The sequence below is a fragment of the Pan paniscus genome, chromosome 4, assembly GCF_029289425.2.
Source record: "Pan paniscus chromosome 4, NHGRI_mPanPan1-v2.0_pri, whole genome shotgun sequence".
Taxonomy (NCBI): Eukaryota; Metazoa; Chordata; class Mammalia; order Primates; family Hominidae; genus Pan; species Pan paniscus.
The window spans coordinates 41,791,677-41,810,743 of NC_073253.2; the positions used below are offsets into that span (position 1 = coordinate 41,791,677).

At 43.1% G+C, this 19,067-nt stretch overlaps 1 protein-coding gene across 1 annotated transcript; it reads right to left on the reverse strand.

Annotated features, from left to right (window-relative positions):
- Positions 1-16,858: 16,858 nt before the first annotated feature.
- Positions 16,859-18,043, reverse strand: LOC100967735 (FUN14 domain-containing protein 2-like). The gene has a single exon (XM_034959596.4). The coding sequence runs from the start codon at positions 18,039-18,041 to the stop codon at positions 17,472-17,474; it is 570 nt and encodes a 189-aa protein (XP_034815487.1). The 5' UTR covers positions 18,042-18,043; the 3' UTR covers positions 16,859-17,471.
- Positions 18,044-19,067: the final 1,024 nt, after the last annotated feature.

Sequence of the window (19,067 nt, forward strand, 5' to 3'; positions counted from 1 at the left end):
TTTACGCTCTAGACCTGGTGCTGGCTGTCATCCTAGAATCTCTTTCATAGTTCTCTTGTGTTGCATTTCCTCTTACCTGGCTGCTATGTCTTCCTTTTTCTTGGTTTTCTTCTTCATTTCAGTGCAACACACCCTTCAGTATGACATGAGAATACACTGAGAAAGGGTGCAGGAAGGTCTTTTTTTTTTTTTTCTTGAGATGCTGCGTGTCTGAAAATATCTCTTTTCAACTCTAATGCTTGGTTTGGTTAATAGTTTGGTTAGGTATAGATTCTAGGTTGAAAGTCATTTTCCTTCACCATGTTGAAGACATTTCTCCATTGTCTTTTCGCTTAGTGTTGCTATTGAGAAATCAGCTATCCTGCTTACTCCTAACCCTTTGTGTGGGACCTGTTAGCACACTCTATCCCTCCCCATTCCAGAACGTTTTGGGATCTTCTTTTTATCCTTAGTGCTCTGAAATTTCACACTGACTTGCTTTTTTGAGTGTCTTCTTCTCCTTCATTGGTTTATCTCTTAGTGGGCCCTTTCAATCTGGAAACTTAAGCCTCTAATTCTGGGAAATTTTTAAATATTATTTCTTTGATATTTTCTTCTCCACAATTTTCTCTTTTTCTCTTTTCTCATTTCTGATTTTACCTATTAATCAGAAGATAAATATTGAGTTAATTCTCTAATTTCCTTGTGTTTTGGGCTCTAAATTCCCTCTCTCTTTGTCCTACTTTATGAGAGAATTCTTCAACTTTATTTTCCCATAGTTTGACTTTTTAATATCAGTTTTTATCATTTACTTTCCATGAACTTTTTCTTGTTCTCTGAGAGTCCCTTTTATCATAGCACCCTGTTTTTTTTCGTTTTTGTTTTTGTTTGTTTGTTTGTTTTTTGAGACGGAGTTTTGCTCTTGTTGCCCAGTCTGGAGTGCAATGGAGCGACCTCAGCTCACTGCAACCTCTGCCTCCCAGGTTCAAGCAATCCTCCTGCCTCAGCCTCCCGAGTAGCTGGGATTACAAGCAAGTGCCACCACGCCCGGCTAATATTGGTATTTTTAGTAGAGACGGGGTTTCACCATGTTGGCCAGGCTGGTCTCAAACTTCTGACCTCGTGATTCGCCCTCCTTGGCCTCCCAAAGTGCTGGGATTAGAGGCGTGAGCCACCGCGCCCGGCCGCGTCATGGTTATGTTTCATGGCTGCATCTCTTCTCATGTCTCTCAGAGGACATTCAACTATAATTCGTTTTACATTTTGTCCTGCTACCTGAATGGACTTTTTTCTCCCCTGATTCCAGTTTTCTCTTGATTTGCATTTCACATTGGATTGCCTGAAATGTCTGATGATCATTGGCTATCATCATATGTAAGAATGAGGCACTTAAAAATCTGGGAAGCTATACCTGCATAAGTGGGGGCTTTCAGGAGCCTCCAGCTATCAGAACGTGTAGGACAGCTCAGGTCCTACAAGGAAGGATTCCCTAACATCCTAACTAAGAGATAATTTCATGTTTGCCACCTTCTGCCTGACCCCACACTCCAGTGTACCCGATACCCTTGAGCCCAGAGCTTGTCAGGTCCAATTTCTCCAGAAAATAAGCCTCCCTCTTTTGGGGATAGAAAAGATTCAGTTGCCTGGCTTCCCAGAGTGGGGTGAGAACCTGAAGTCAAACTGCTTTTCAAAGAGACTTTCAACCAGTGCCCCCACTGCGAGCCGACTCCTCACCTGTCTTCTACATTACCCAGCACCTCTGATTCTCAAGGCTTCCCAAAGCCCTGAAGGTACCAGCTATCCTGCTTCTCATCACATCCTCCCTGAAGCCCTCACCGTACTCCGTTCTGCTGTCTGTTGTCACTCATTCATCCACCTTCAGTCTTTATTTATTTATTTTTTTTGAGACGGAGCCTGGCTCTGTCACCCAGGCTGGAATACAGTGGCACGATCTCAGCTTACTGCAACCTCCGCCTCCCAGGTTCAAGCAATTCTCCTGCCTCAGCCTCCCAAGTGGCTGGGATTACAGGCACCCGCCATCATGCCTGGCTAATTTTTGTATTTTTAGTAGAGACAGGGTTTCACCATGTTGGCCCGGCTGGTCTCGAACTCCTGACCTCAGGTGATCTGCCCACCTTGGCCTCCCAAAGTGCTGAGATTACAGGTGTGAGGCACTGCACTCGGCCTCCTTCAGTCTTCATGCATTGCAACTACGGTTTATGCATGCCACCCAGTTTCATTAAAGATGAAGTCAAGCTTCTGTTTCTCTTTCTCCTTGTTGTTATTCAGACTAATCACTGAAAGAAAGGGAGTAAAAAAGTCTTTACTCAGCCTTCTTAACATCAGAACCTATCCACTTTTCTGAAGTTGATTGCCAGACACCATTTTCCATTAACAAACAAATGTGGAAACTCTTAAACTTATCTGCTATGTTAGCTTAAACAGTTCATGCCATTATTTCTTGACCTTTCATAGTCTGTGGCATAACTAGAAATTTGCAAGTACACGCTTTGCACTAAGCAGATAATTATTTCCTTCTCCCCAACTCCAGCTTTCTGTCCATCTGTCCTCACTGCATATTTTATAAGCACACAAATCAGTATCAAAAAAAAAGTCCCTAAGAAAGGCAGCCAATCTTCAAAGAAGCGAATAGGACATGGCCCATTTCATGGAGGGGGAGCAGTTCAAAAGCCACTGAAATGTCAATATGGTTTGAAAGATGTCGATTAGCAAAACAGATATAAAGATGCCATGCTTGTAACAAGCTTGATTAACAGAATGATGAGGCTAATTAGAAAAATTTTAATAAAACATTCTGGTGTTGAAAGCTAATCTTTGATGAGCTGGAAAAGAAAGAAAAATAATCCTGAACCATTTCTAAGTTTAGAAAGATTTTGTTTATCTTTCTTTGCTAGAGTTGGGGCCAGCAGTTCTGATGGTTTGGATTAGCTCTTAATATTCCTTGCCATTTGGGTGTTCAAATCAGTGGTGCATTTCTGGGAACAGACTGTGTCACCATAGACAGCAGACTGAGGAATGAAGGCCCTCCACATGTGAGGCACAAACACCCCCTCTTTTTTCACCACTTCAACCAGCATCCTTTAATCAGTCAGGAACCCCAGGACATCCGCACACCAAGGAGGTCTGTATGATACACCAAGTCCTCCTTGGTCAGCAGGGTTCCCAAGTTCCCAGTTGCTCACTAAGTTATATGCCTTCCTTTGATAAGACTAGCACCTTCAAGTCAAGCAACGCTTCCTGTTACACACCTCAGTCACGTTTCTAATAAATCTACACTGCTGAAGTTGAGGCAGTAAAACAATGGCAGAGGGTGGGGGATATTAATGTGGATGAGAGCCTCAGAATTTTTGAGAATGGTTAGGGACAAAGAATCCTTTCACCTGGAAACCTACTTTAGACTTGAAATAAACTTCATGTGTTCATGTATTCAATCACTTTACAAATTCATTTCAGTTACCAACTGCTATGTATAAGATTTTTAGGCTGAGTGTGGTGGCTCATGCCTGTAATCCTAGCACTTTGGGAGGCCAAGGTGGGCAGATCACCTGAGGTAGGGAGTTCAAGGCCAGCCTGACCAACATGGAGAAACCCCATCTCTACTAAAAATACAAAATTAGCTGGGCGTGGTGGCGCATGCCTGTAATCATGCTACTTGGGAGGCTGGAGCAGGAGAATTGCTTGAACCTGAGAGGCAGAGGTTGTGGTGAGCCAAAATTGCACCATTGCACTCCAGCCTGGGCAACAAGAGTGAAACTCTGTCTTTAAAAAAAAAAAAAAGTAGCATATTGAAAAGAATTGGAGTTTTACAACCAAACAGACCTGAATTCAATTCCTGATTTTGAAAAGACTTTTTCTGAGCCTCAGTTTCTGCACTATAAAATGAAAATAATAACACTACCTTTGCAGGATTATTCTAAGGATTTGGAATAATGTACAAAAAGTTACTAACATATGTTGATTATTTAATAATTGGGAGCTATAATGTATTATTACTATTTTATTGTTATTATATTACCTCTGTCAAGCAGTATAAGTGCTCAGTTCAATCTTCCATATTTATGTAAGGATAGTTCTTCTTGTCAGCCAGCGTCTTAGCTGAACAGAAAGAAATTCACATTCCCATTAGCTTTATATTAACTCCTCTCAAACATAGGAGGTCTCAGTCCCCCTGACAAAGACTTCCTCCTTGGCCAAACATTAGTTGGGATCCTCTGAGCCATCTTCTCGACTAGGCCTTGACCTTGGCCTCTCAACCTTGACATTTGTCTGCTGAGCCCACTTTTAGCAAAGAATCCCCCTAAGCCAGTTTATTGAGAATCCACCTACCCTTGATGTCTAATCAGTTTCCTCTGAATAATTTTCCATCTTCTGACCCCTCACTCTGACTCATTGGCTATAAATTCCCAGCTGGCTTTGCTATATTCAGAGTTGAGCTGTCTTTCTTCTCTATTTCTTTGATGCCGGACCTTTTTTTTTTGAGATGGAGTCTCGCTCTTGTTGCCCAGGCTGGAATGCAATGGCGCGATCTCGGCTCACTGCAACCTCTGCCTCCCAGGTTCAAGCGATTCTCCTGCCTCAGCCCCCCAAGTAGCTGGGATTACAGGAATGCACCACCACACCTGACTAATTTTGTATTTTCAGTAGAGATGGGGTTTCACCATGTTGACCAGGCTGGTTTCGAACTCCCTACCTCAGGTGATCCACCCGCCTCGGCCTCCCAAAATACTGGGATTACAGGCATGAACCACCATACCCGGCCAGCAATGCTGGACCTTTAATCACTGTGTTGGAGGTGGGTGGAGAGAACTCTACAGCTAATCTTTGATGAGCTGGAAAAAAAAAGAAAAATAATCCTGAACCATTTCTAAGTTTAGAAAGATTTTGTTTATTTTTCTTTGCTAGAGTTGGAGCCAGCAGTTCTGATGGTTTGGATTAGCTCTTAATATTCCTAGCCATTTGGGTGTTCAAATCAATGGTGCATTTCTGGGAACAGACTGTGCCATGCCTCTTATAATGCCTTGCACCCATGACTGTGGTCTAGCCTTGCTCCCATTTTGAAACAGGAAATTAGCAGGTCTGTGGGAAGTAGCAAGTGCTGCTTCCCTGTGCTTTTCCTGGGGATCTATGCTCTGGGCTTTGGATCAGGAGAGTCAGCTCCAATCTCCAGTGCCCTTGAATAAGTCACTTTATCCATCTGGGCCCCAGTTCCTTCATGTGTAAATTATGGTAATTGGACTAGATTAGGGTTCCAAAACTTTTCCCAAGAAGGACACCCCCGCTAAGGTGCTCAAGAGCTAAGTATGGAGTCACAGTAACAGAAGAATAAGGGCTGATATGCTGAAGAGGAGAGAGGAGCAAAAGAAGCCTGAGCAGCTCTTGACATGAGACGTCGTGGAGTGGAAGGAGATGAGGCAGGGTCCTCCGCTGTCTGTTCCTCAAACCCAAGTGATGGATGGACCCCTTCATATTTTTGAAAAGTTATTGCAGGCTCCAGCTCTCAACATGTTGCCATCATTTTCATTTCTATAATAATGTTATTTCAATATCTACAAATATAAAACATTGTATGAGTTCCATGATTGTAGATTACTGTCTCAGTCCATTTGGGCTGCTGTAACAAAATACTACAGATTGGGTAATGTGTAAGTAATAGTAATTTATTTCTCACAGTACTGGAGGCTGGAAGTCCAAGATCAGGGCCCCAGCAGCCTCGGTCTCTGGTGAGGGCTGCTCTGTGCTTCCAACATGGCGCCTTCTTGCTGCATCCTCACAGTGGAAGAGGGGAAGAGCGAGGCCGCTCTCTGCAGCCTTTTGTAAGGACGTTAATCCTGTTCACAAGGCTGGAGCCCTCATTGATCCTCATGACCTAATCACTACCAGAGGCTCCACCTTCTAAACCATCATCTTGGTCATTAGATTTTAGCATATGAATTTCATAGGGGCATATACATCCAAAACATAGCAATTACTGTGTAATTAAAGAAAAAAATTGAAACCAAATACCATGTAACTAATAAAATTCAAAATTTCAATGTTCAATTAATGTGATGGACATGTTTTGTAGAAACTAAATTGATACTTTGGAGCTGACGACAGAAAAATACTAGGTCAAGTCTGGTCTTTATTTAGTCTGTTTCTCTATGGTGAGTTTCAAAATATAACTTATAAGAATGCCTGTTTCCATGCAAAACAGAAGTGCTAATACATTCCTGCCTTTGTTTATAACTTAGGAGAAAGAAACCTTTCACTTAACCAACACTGTGTAAGTGAGCAATACAGGTGTCACTTGGTAACTCTGCGAAGTCGTCTCTTTATTTAAAGATATTAATCTTTGTTACAGATAATTATCACAGTGAAGACAAAAATTTTAATTCTTACAGAGAATTTGCAGATTCTTGACATACTGTCCAAGAACTCTGAGAAATGTTGAGTTTCACTGGATAAACTAAATTTGCTTTTTAAGGAGATTTGGGTTCAAGTCGAACCCTGTCTCTAACCAGCTATTGAAGTCTGGGCAAGTGTTCACATCTTTGGGCATCTGTTTTCTCATCTATAAAATGATCCTACGAATTCCACTTACCTCACAGGCTCTCTGAAAGTAAAGAGAGTCTGAAGGTACTTAAACAATCCTCACAGTGCTTACAAATGGAACACACAATCATAACGGCAGGGGCAAGTGGCTGGTGATTTATCTCCAAGTGCCTTAAAATGTTCTGGCCAACCATCCCTGAGTAGCATGGGACAGGCATGAGTATCTTCTGGCCCTTCCAGACCTTGGGTCCACGATGCTCCGAGCAAGCAGCAAGGGTGGTGGTTATTGGCCCGTGTGCTGAAGATCTCAAATGAATGAGGGCCCATTCATTGCTCTCTGCTGCCCTCTTGAGTATAGAAATTGGCCTTGCACCAGATGGGGTCTCAGCAGTAAGTTAGGAGAGGCAGTACAAGCCTTCTGGGCAACCTCAGCTCAATTTCCTGACAACCCTTGTTCTGAGTGCCTGTGCGTGTGCGTGTGTGTGTGCATGTGCGCGCGCATGTGCATGTATCGGCCTCCGCCAAAAGATAGGTGAGTGAGGATTTGCACTTCAAGTATTCCCCATTTCTTAGCCCCAGTCTCTCCTCAGGATTCCACTGTCCCAACCTCACCCTTCAGGCTTTGTGTTAAGTTCCTCAACATTTGGAAGGAACTGTCTGTACAACTCCTCCCCCACTCCTCTCTTGGTTATTAATGGCTTATTTAAGACACATTTTGGGGCACAGAGACCCCATAACGTTTTCTCATGTCTGCTGACCTGCAGTGGAATGACTTGCAGTTATATAATAGGCACTGGAGTAATAAATACATGTGCTATGGTTTGAATGTATCCCCCAAATTTCATGTGTTGGAAACATACTGTGATGCAGCAAGAAGGCACTCACCAGATGCTGGCCCCTTGGTATTGGACTTCCCAGCCTCCAGAACTATGAGAAATAAATTTCCTTTTTTAAAATAAATTACCCAGTCTGTGGTATTCTGTTATAGCAGTGGAAAATGGACTAAGACAACACGCTTTGTTCTACTTTTATGTCAATGTCACAGGTCTATTTTGATGTCTAATCCTATTTTTAGATCTAATTTCATTTTAATTATTAATGTTTGCATTAGATTTTTGGATACCCTTGAGGGCTATGATGCTAAATAAGCAATGACTTATTAAAAGTAGCTTTGTGGGCCAGGCACGGTGGCTCATGCCTGTAATCCTACCACTTTGGGAGGCCGAGGCAGGTGGATCACGAAGTCAGGAGATCAAGACCATCCTGACTAACACGGTGAAACCTCGTCTCTACTAAAAATATAAAAAATTAGCCGGGCGTGGTGGCACACACCTGTAGTCCCAGCTACTTGGGAGGCTGAGGCAGGAGAATGGCTTGAACTTGGGAAGCGGAGGTTGCAGTGAGCCCAGATCCCGCCACTGCACTCCAGACTGGGCGACAGAGTGAGACTCCGCCTCAAAAAAACAAAACAAAACAAAACAAAATAAAAGTAGCTTTCTTTCTTTTTTGCCTCTCACAGCTTCATTATCCTTTAGACGAGAGAATTAATTTTCAAATGGATCACAAAAGGTGGGCAAGATGATCTAGTAGGATTAGAGGAGAAAATATTAGAATCTTTATTTTTACATTGTATATTTAATCTCATCCTTCTTAAATTTAAATTTTGAGTTAAATATTGTAAAACAATGTTTTACAATAATATGCATATTAGTGGACTAGTACAGGTATATAATCTATAAATAAATTGTGATGGAATGCTAATTTTATTTAATTATGATTATTATTATTATTTTTGAGACAGAGTGTTGCTCTGTTGCTCAGGCTGGAAGTGCAGTGGTACAATCTTAGCTCACTGCAACCTCCACCTCCCGGGTTCAAGCAACTCTCCTGCCTCAGCCTCCCCAGTAGCTGGGATTACAGGTGCATGCCACCACGCCCAGCTAATTTTTGTAATTTTAGTAGAGACGGAGTTTCATCATGTTGGCCAGACTGGTCTCAAACTCCTGACCTCAACTGAGCCACCCGCCTCGGCCTCCCAAATTGCTGGGATTATAGGCGTGAGACACTGTGCCCGGCCAGAATGCTAATTTTATTTTATTTAGTTATTTTGTTACTGAAGGGATATAGAATCATAAAAGTTTGCAGACCTCTATTCTAAGAGAGTAGCTGTCATCCTGCCTGTATTTCAGAATCACTAAGAGAGATTTTTAAATAAATTACATTATGCCTCACCCCATCCCAGACTCAGTGAACCCAACCTTCAGGAGTGAGGTATTGAATATGTGTATTTTCAACAAGCACTTTCTGATGATTCTGACACAAACCTCCTTGCTAAAAACCACATTGTTATCTAGAGCTAAGTAAGTTCACCAAGGGAAAAGCAGATATCTTTCTTGTTTACCTTTGTATCTATATATATAGCATAGTGCTTAACACAGAGTAAATGCTAGCTGAAGGAATGAATGAACAAATAAGCCACAACCCAGAGATAGCCTCTGACTGCCCCAGTCTTTGTTTTCATGCTTAGTGTTTTCATATAATTGTTTTACACATTCAAGAACCTTTTATATATAAAATTGGGTACCTTATTTTGATTGCTTTTAGTAAACAGTTGTTTAATATGTATTTTAGCATTATTTAGCATTTAACATTTCCTATTATCAATTATACTATTTTAAAAAATATTGGCTGGGCCCAGTGGCTCATACTTGTAATCCCAGCACTTTGGAAGGCCAAGTGGGAGAATCACTTGGGCCCAGGAGTTGGAGGCTGCAGTGAGCTGTGATCACACCACTGCACTGAATTCAGCCTGGGGAATGGAGCAGGACCCTATCTCCAAAAAAAAGTCTTTATGTCTAAAGCTTTCTTGTGTATATCCAATTATATGCTTAGAATAGAGCCTCAGAAGTAGGATTTCTAGGCCAGGTGTGGCAGCTCATACCTGTAATCCCAGCACTTTGGGAGACCAAGGTGGGTGATCACCTGAGGTCAGGAGTTTGAGACCAGCCTGGGCAACATGGTGAAACCCCATCTCTACTAAAAGTACAAAATTAGCCAGGTGTGGTGGTGGGCGCCTGTAATCCCAGCTACTCGGGAAGCTGAAGCAGGAGAATCACTTGAACCCAGGAGGCAGAGGTTGCAGTGAGCCGAAATCGCACCCCTGCACTCCAGCCTGGGCAACAAGAGTGAAAATCTGTCTCAAAAAAAAAAAAAAAAAAAAAAAAAAAAAAGGGCCGGGTGCAGTGGCTTATGCCTGTAATCCCAGCACTTTGGGAAGCCAAGCTGGGCAGATCACGAGGTCAGGAGATTGAGACCATCCTGGCTAACATGGTGAAACCCCGTCTCTACTAAACATACAAAAAAATTAGCTGGGCGTGGTGGTGGGCGTCTGTGGTCCTAGCTACTCGGGAGGCTGAGGCAGGAAAATGGTGTGAACCTGGGAGGTGGAGGTTGCAGTGAGCCAAGGTCGCGCCACTGCACTCCAGCCTGGGCGACTGAGCGAGACTCCGTCCCCCTCCTCAAAAAAAGTAGGTTTTCTAAGTCAAAGAGTAAAAACTTTTATTTTCTTTTTCCCTTATGGCAATTTTTTTCTTTTCTTTTCTTTTTTATTTTTCTGGGACAGGGTCTTACTCTGTCACCCAGGCTGGAGTGCAGTGGTGCAATCATGGCTCACTGCAGCCTTGACCTCCCAGTTTCAAGTAATACGCCCACCTCAACCTCCTGAGTAGCTAGGACCAGAGGTGCACACTACCATGACTGGCCAATAAAAAACAAAACAAAACAAACAAACAAACAAACAAAACTTTTTGTAAAGACGGGGTCTCACCATGTTACCCAGGCTGATCTCAAACTCCTGGGTTCAAGTATCCTCCCACCTTGGCCTCCCAAAGTGCTGTGATTACAGGCAAGAGCCATTGTGACCAGCCGAGAGAGTAAGAACATTTTAAAGGCTGTAGCTACTGTGGGAAGAATAAATTAACATTGAACCCAGATCTGGTTCAAGGAGCAAGGCCTTGCTTGCAGGGTCCTTGTGGTCTGGCAGAGTAAGAATCTTCAGCAGGGATTTTTGGTGTGGCGAATAGACTTGGAGTGTCAGATTGCCTTCTTGTCCCTGTTTCTACCACTGACAGGCTGTGACACTTAAGATTCTTCAAGCCTAAGTTTCTTCACCAAGAATGTGAATATTCATAGCTATGTGACAGGGCTGCTAATTCTGAAGCACTATCCAATGGTAGAGCTAAAAGCATTTATTTGTATATTTGACATAGTTCCAAAGGAACAAAAGATTAGAGTCTAGAAGTGGCTCTTATGAAAAGACACCACTCCATCTCCCTTTTGTTAAAAAATACTGTTTACCCAAAAGGGGGTTTGAGTGCTAGTTCCTTAGGTGGGGGCCCAAGAGATCCCGCAACCCCAGACTCAGCCCCTGAGGGAGGTTCAGAGCTGTTTAGCAACTCTGGCCAATGGGTCACTTTGGAAATATCAAAGGTGGGTATCGTTGTTGGCAAAAGGTAGTGCTGCTGTAACTGACAAAAATAATCATGAGGCTGGGTGCAGTGGCTCATGCCAATAATCCCAACACTGAGAGGCTAAGGTGAGAAGATTGCTTGAGGCCAGGAGTTCAAAAGCAGCCTGGCAACATAATGAGGTCCTGTCTCTATTTAAAAAAATAAATAAAATAAAATAAAATAACAAGTGGTCTGAGAACTCCTTCTCTTCGTGGTGTGCAAAAAAAACTGGTCAGGCAAGTTCTTGCTCATGGTGCCAAGCCACTCTAAATAAAACAGAAGCAGCTTCTGCTTCCTGTTCTTCAATGATTGCTTACTCCAGAAACCACTAAGCAGATGGCAAATGTTTGTCCTTTGGCATGTCTAATTGGATCCCAAAACCATGGTCCGCATTTCATCTTTGCTTTTTTTGTTGTTGTTTGTTTTCTTTTGTTTGAGACAGGGTCTTACCGTCGCCCAAGGTAGAGTGTGGTGGCGCGATCTCAGCTCACTACAACCTTTGCCTCCCACGTTCAAGCAGTCCTCCTGCCTCAGTGTCCCAAGTAGCTGGGATTACAGGCATATGCCACCATGCCCAGCTAATTTTTGTACTTTTAGTAGAGATGGGGTTTCACCATGTTGGCCAAGCTGGTCTCGAACTCCTGATCTCAAAGTGATCTGCCTGCCTCAGCCTCCCAAAATGCTGGGATTACAGGTGTGAGTCATCACGCCCGGCCTGGTTTTGTTTTTGAGCCTGGGTCTCATTCTGTTGCCCAAGCTGGAGTACAGTGGCTCTATCATGGCACATTGCAGCCTCAACCTTCTGGGCTCAAGTGATCCTCCCACTTCAACCTCCCCAGTAGGCTGGGACTACAGGTGTGCAGCACCACACCCAGCTAATTTATTTTGGGTTTTTAACTTTTTGTAGAGATGGGGTCTCACTGTGTTGCCCAGGCTGGCATCTTTGGTATAGGGCTGTGTTCTCAAATTTGTGTGTGTTTAAGGATGACTCAAGGTATTCAGAAGATGTGCAGATTCCTGGTGCAACCCCTAGAGAGTCTGATTCTGTAGTCTGGGGTGGGGCCCAGGAAACATGAGCATAGTAGAAGCAGCCCTACCCAGATAGGAACCAGAAGACTGGGCTCCGTTTATATCAGCATAAACCTGAGAAGTCACTTCACCTCACTGGTCCTTCTTTCTTCATTGTAAAGCTTCATTTTTACGAGGGGAGCAATACCCACTCATCATAAGGCTGGTTGCCACAAGATCAAATTACAAACTGTAGACAGGAAAAGCACATACTCAAGGTCTAATAATTTTGGCTTCTGCCTTTCACAGTGAGAAAACCTGAACAACACCTGGTTAGGTAACACTGTATCCCCACTGTGAGCCTCTGTCCTGTGATAGAGACTCTCTTTTGTGCTTGTGTGTTTTGCGGTGACAGATCACAGCTGGCTTCCCACCAGGCAATGTCTTCTGATTTCCTACATGGCAGTCCTTGTACTGGGTGTGATCACCGCTGTGACTGGTCTTGGGATCACCTTTGGAATACCTGTAAAACCTGAAAGTATGTGTCACCTCTGGGTGGCCAATCTGTCAATAATTCACTCAACTAACAAGAGTATATTTATACTCCATATATTTCCAAAATGGGTGAGTCTACTGATAATGTTCGGCATGTGGTAGGTGCCAGCCACTGCTCTGTTCATTTTATACTTCTCATCTTTATTTTATTCTTAACAAACCTGCAGGGTGCTATCACCATTATGACTGAGAGTCGGTGGGGGGAGGCAACTTGCCCCAGATCATATCGCAAATACATTAATAAGCCAGGTTTCTGATCCAGGTCAGCCTGACTCTGAAGTCAGGATACAGTTTCCACCTTCCAGGAGTTTCCACTGTGATTAGGAGACTGGTGAAACAGTCGTGGGCAATACAGAACAGCATACGACCAGGAATTAAGTTGAGTGAGATGATACATATTTCCAGTAATTTGAGAGAAATCAGCTAGAACTGGTGCTGAAGGGACACGGTCATAAAAGTGAGAACTGGAGCCAAACCTTGTAGGGGGTTCAGATTTAGATTGAGGTTTGGGAAGAGGTTTGCCAGAGATGGAAACTGTGTACCCTCTGGTAGGACACAAAGGATTAGGACTTCGCCTTGCACCAAACTTGAAGTATGTGAGGAAGAGAGGTGAAAAATAACACTGAGTAGTTAAGGGGTGGGGGTGAGTGAAAAATAAGGAAGGATTATGGTCCAGTAGCACTGAATTGCATTACACACACGCATCCACACATTGACACCACGCTTCCTCTTGCCACACTCTGGCAGATGCTCTCCGCTCTGCCATGATGTCCTTCTTCCATTGCATGTTTGGCTGGCTCATAGAGGGTTTAAGACTAATCTCAGGTGTCCCCAGACTGAGTGAGGTGTGCCACCTCTGTGCTTCCACAAACCCTGTGTAAAGCTTAACCCAGCTCCTGGACACACAGTGCAGTAATTATCTGTTCTGGAATGCATCTTGAAGACAAGCAATATCCTTCTAATCCCAGCCCTGCTACATGCTTATTGGACAAATGCCTTCAGTAATGCACGTTGATTAAAGAACTGAACCTTGATGCTGCCAGAAGTGGAGCCATGGAAGGCTTTTGAGATGATAAAAGCAAGCAGTATTTGTGTGGCTTCAGTGAAGGAAATGGGGCATAGAGAAAATGATAGATTTGAAATATGGGAAACTGACTCATAAAATTGCCATGAAAACAAACAAACAAACAAAAACCTAAGGCTTAGGGTGTTGGTCTCCTGATGAGAACAGTTTTGGACTCACGATCCTAGTCAGCTTTGGGAGTTAGTAGGATTCTACACAATGGGACATAAGGGTAAGATCTGGATTCTCATTTTACCTTTTGAACACTCATTCAGAAAAGCATTTATTGAGCACATATTATGTGCCAATAATAGTGCTCTGCTCAGGTCTCCTTCAAGAGCGTCTGCATCAGGGAGCTCCTTTAACTGACAGCCCCAGCCACCACCTGTCTGGACCCACCACCACATTCATGCCAAGGCTACTGTTCCCCACGTGGTCCCCAGGCAATTACTGAGCACTGTGGGGTTGCTAGTGCTACCCATCCCTCAAGACATGGGACCGTGCTAATGGGTGACTTTGCCTCAAAGACTCCACCTTGGCCTGTCTGAAACTTTCTTAGAACTGGCTGCAGGCCAGGCGCGGTGGCTCACGCCTGTAATCCCATCACTTTGGGAAGCCGAGGCAGGTGGATCACCTGAGGTCAGGAGTTTGAGACCAGCCTGGCCAAAATGGTGAAACGCCATCTCTACTAAAAATACAAAAATTAGCCATGCATGGTGGCAGGCACCTGTAATCCCAGCTACTCGGGAGGCTGAGGCAGGAGAATTGCTAGACCCTGGGAGGCGGAGGTTGTAGTGAGCAGAGATTACGCCATTGCACTGCACTCCAGCCTGGGCAACAGAGTGAGACTCCGTCTCACAAAAAAAAAGCTGCAGTCTGAGACTTCCTACGCAGACCTTCATTAACCCCCTCCTTTCATAGGCATTAGAACTGCATCAGGATAGGTTCCCTTGCCTACTTTTGCTTCCTCCCCAAACTATAATCCTCCAAGTTAGATTCACATCTAATCTAGTTTGGTGTTAATTTCTCAGAGGATGAAAAATGACACAAGTTCTTTCAGATTATCAAAGCATAACAGTTCTTGTCCCTAAAACCACAATGCCAAGCACCTCTTAGATTAAGGGATATAAACTAGTGTTATCCGCCTCTTAATTGTCAACACAGTCCCAACTATAAAATATTTAAGATGTAAAATTTACCAAGCCCTCACCACTTCTAAATCAGGTACCTAAAGTATTTCCAGCCTGTTTATCACTCTACACACCAATCTGGAATTTTCTGGGTATACATTATTTAGGTGTAAATATGTCTGAGATACAAATGTTACCAATGAGCTCTTTACATCTTAACTTCCACCATCTAATTTTTATAGCACTTGAAATTTTTAAAAATACCTTTCACATTATTTTGACTACCTCCCATTCATTTTTTGAATGGGTAGACTAATTACATTTAAACAATAATATCAGTTTAACTCATAGTATCCCCATGAAGTCAGCATAGAGAGTTACCCTTGCTCTCATTTCTAGCTAAGAAAATAATGGAGGGGGCTATATAACCAGCCCATGGTAAAGCTCAAGCCAGAGCCTATGCCTATGGACCCTCTCCCAGGCACCTTCCAGTACTTCTCCAGCAGTGGTGAGTGTATGCTTGTTTGCCCACATACAGTAGTATTACAAAAAAGAATGAGGGAGAATAAGAAAGAAAAGAGGGAGGAGAAATAATGGGCAAAAGAACAATGGTTACAGCTAAAGCTTCAGTCAAAAAAAGAATGATGGTAAGAAGCAGAAGAGGGAAGAGGGGCATGTTGTTATTAAAGCTGATGTTCATGGTCACGAATGCATGTGTCAACATTTAATACTTGTCTTATAAATCTTCCAGATTTAGGCCAGGCACAGTGGTTCATGCCCGTAATCCCTGCAATTTGGGAGGCCGAGGCGGGAGGATCACGTGAGGTCAGGAGTTCAAGACCAGCCTGGCCAACACGGGGAAGTCCCGTCTCTAATAAAAATACAAAAATTAGCCAGGTGTGGTGACAGGTGCCTGTAATCCCAGCTACTAGGGAGGCTGAGGCAGGATAATCGCTTGAACCCAGGAGGCAGAGGTTGCAGTGAGCTGAGATGGCGCCACTGCATGCCAGCCTAGAGCGAAACTCCGTCTCGAAATAAATAAATAAATAAATATTTTCCAGATTTACCACATGGACAATGTAAGACAGCTTCACAGCAACTGGGCTTCTTGTGCGAGGACCTCAGCACTTGCTTGCCACCCTCCCAGCTGTGTAATGGCAAGTTGGATTGCAGTCAAGGGGAAGACGAACCTGCTACCTACTCTAGTAAGGCGGACAAGTAACCAAAATTTAAAAACAGTCACCAGCAACTAATAACTAAAATTCAGAATTATATGAAAACATTATTGTACGTGAATGCTTTCTATTAGAATTAATGCTTTTGTCTAATATAGGTCAAATGCCCAACAGTCTCCCACAAAACTTGATATTCAAGTGTCCCAACCAGAAGACTTGGACATATATGGACAAGGTGTGTGACACAAGAAATGACTGTGGTGATTGCTCAGATGAATCAGGTAAAAATGAAAATGTCATTAATTTTTTAATGGCTTCTTGGAGTGGCTACCCTTATACTTCAATTTCATAAATTAACTCATCCTTACAAGCCTTCCTTAAGGATACATCCATGATTTTAAGATTCTATCATTTCCAGTAGTCTGTGCATATTTAAACTAGATGAATTCTCTAGCTAAGAATACAGCCAGTTCTGTAAGAATTACCAAAGGAAATAATCTTGACAGACAGCTCTTGTCTGCTGTCAAATTCCTTCTATATTTCTTTACAAAGGTTGGTGAAGATCAAACAAAAATCTGTTGAGTGCTTTGGCTCTCAAAAAATTTTTTGTTTAACCTTTGCCATTTCCTTGCTTTTCCTCCCTCACTTTCCTCCTTCTCTCCTCCCCTCATTCTGTTCCTTATGGTAGTTTAATACTTGGCAGACACCTGATCACCTCACAATTTCATGAAACCATGGCAGAGGTGCAATTCCAATACCTCGTGGCCCCAGTTAGTAGTATCTGAAAGCCCTATCAGAAATACGCTAAATAGATAATTTCCTGCCCTTTGTCTGGTCATCGTGGAGGGTAGAAATAGAAATGCTAGGAATTACAGATAACAATGCTCTGACAAATAAAGACTAAAAGTATAAGGAGATCCTTTTCTTCTTGCTAGCTGCCAATTAGCAGTGATTCTTTTCCCTGCTGATTGAACATACAAACTCGAAGGGACCCTTTCTTTCTTTTTTTTTTTTTTTTTCATGCTTGAAGGCAAATGTATTCAGTTCCTTTCCATGCAGCACACAATAAGGTTATCTATGTGCTTATTTCTTTTCCAAATCAACAGTTTGGGACAACCTTTCAGGATCCACTCATCCTCCACGCTCAGCCATCTTGCAATGTGTTCTCATAAGTGTCTTGCATGGGGGTAAAGGAAGCTTCTTGTTGACCTACAGACTGACCTTCTTGTTGACCTACAGACTGACCTTCTTGTTGACCTACAGACTGACCAAGTAGGAGGTGTACTGGGAGGAGAGCTAAGGACTATTGTCTCTTCTGCCACCATCAAGCTCATGGTGCTACATTAATTTGTACCAGCAGAAGCTTATAGAAGCCACTCAGATTTGCCATGGCAGGCAGGAAGGCATGGGAGAAGGGGAGGAGGGACTCGATGTCCTACAATGGAGTGTAGAGGCTGCTGGCTGGAAAAAACCAGGAACAATGAACATGAGGTCATCTTCCTTAGGATGCCATGCCAAGCAGAAAGCCTCCGAAAAATCCCCCAGTCACTAGAACATTCTTCTTCACAAATGACACCACCTCCTCAGCTTTGCTCCTGACCTCAGTAGGTATCTGATTGCTCTTACGGATCTTCAGCTGCTTTTTGGCTTTCTTCATGTCCTTCTCCACTCGTTGCCAGTCAACTTTGATATACCCAGTATGGTTTGCAAGCTGAAGGAGAGAAAATCCACCTCCCACAGCTGTTGCAGCCAACTTTCCAACCTTCTGGAATATGAAACCCGTGCACCATCCAGTGACACCTCCAATGAACAGCTGGGTTGCCATGCTATACTTTTCTGCTGAAGGTCCAGATTCCTGCCCGAACAGCTTACGCCACCATGGCTGCTTCTTAGCAAATTCCGTAAGGTCCAGTGACTCAAAATTTCCCTCAATGTTTCCTTGACTGGACGCGGCCATTTCGGTGAGCTTGTCTCGCGAGGACACACGTAGAGGATCTGCGCGGTAGGCCGCGGAGTGGCGCGCAGTTGTCGCCACCACTTGGCTTCCGGCACGTGTGGCAGATGTTTCCATTCCCACGGAAGAGGGCGCGCCGTGGCTGCTTGCAGTCTCCGCAAGCGGCTACATCACAGAGCTCAGCGGGCGGTGTGAGCACCCTTTCCTATTTATGTAATATGTCAGTATGTTTATTTTTAGGCTGATGGTGAGGGGTAGTACTTGTCTTGGCTTTTCAAAGTACAAATTCTTTCACCCAAATATGTAGAATCTTTAATAAACATCTGCAATTTTCCTGCTGGGCAGTTTTCACTAGTATTTTTAAGATCCAGGGGGCTATTTCTTTTCCAATAATATCTTTTTCAGTCCACCTTGACATTTTAACAGTTATGGTTTTTAAAATAAATAAAATTGTCTAGTTTTACAGTGCCCAAAGTGTTCAGGCTGGAGATGTGATACTGTTTTCTTTGCTGACTGTGCCTGCATTCCCAGAACTCGCTGCAAAAATGGCATTCAAGACTGTGCTGATTGGAGCGATGAAAACTTATGTGAGTAGAAGACTTTTCTAATCATTGTTTTGGAAAAGCTGAAAACTGTTATTAGTTGCCTTAATACTTCTCTCAAAAAAAGTATGTGTGCGTGTATATATCTATATATGTGTATATATATGTATATATGTGTATATATGTATATATGTGTATATATGTGTTATATGTGTATATATGTGTGTATATATATATACACACACACATATACAAACATATATATCTTACTGGGATGGCAGAGGGAGGGAAGAGCTACTGAAGAACATGAATCCAGCATTAATGGAGAAAAAAAGATTAGTAGAAATCAGACCAAAATCTAACTTTCAGCTCATTTCTAAATCTGTTTCCAAATTTTAGAATGTAGCTCTCTGTTCTGTGCACCATAGGGTTATGGGAATGAAACAAACGTATTTTAGCTCAATTATTTCAACAAATAAAGGGTATTAATCCCAAAAGCTGTCAGATCGAAACAGATGTCTATTTCAGTTTCCAGCTGAAAACTAGTTTGTTCCGGTCTGCCCCTCTAGGCTGCCAGGGCCTAAAATTCTTTCCAGCAGGT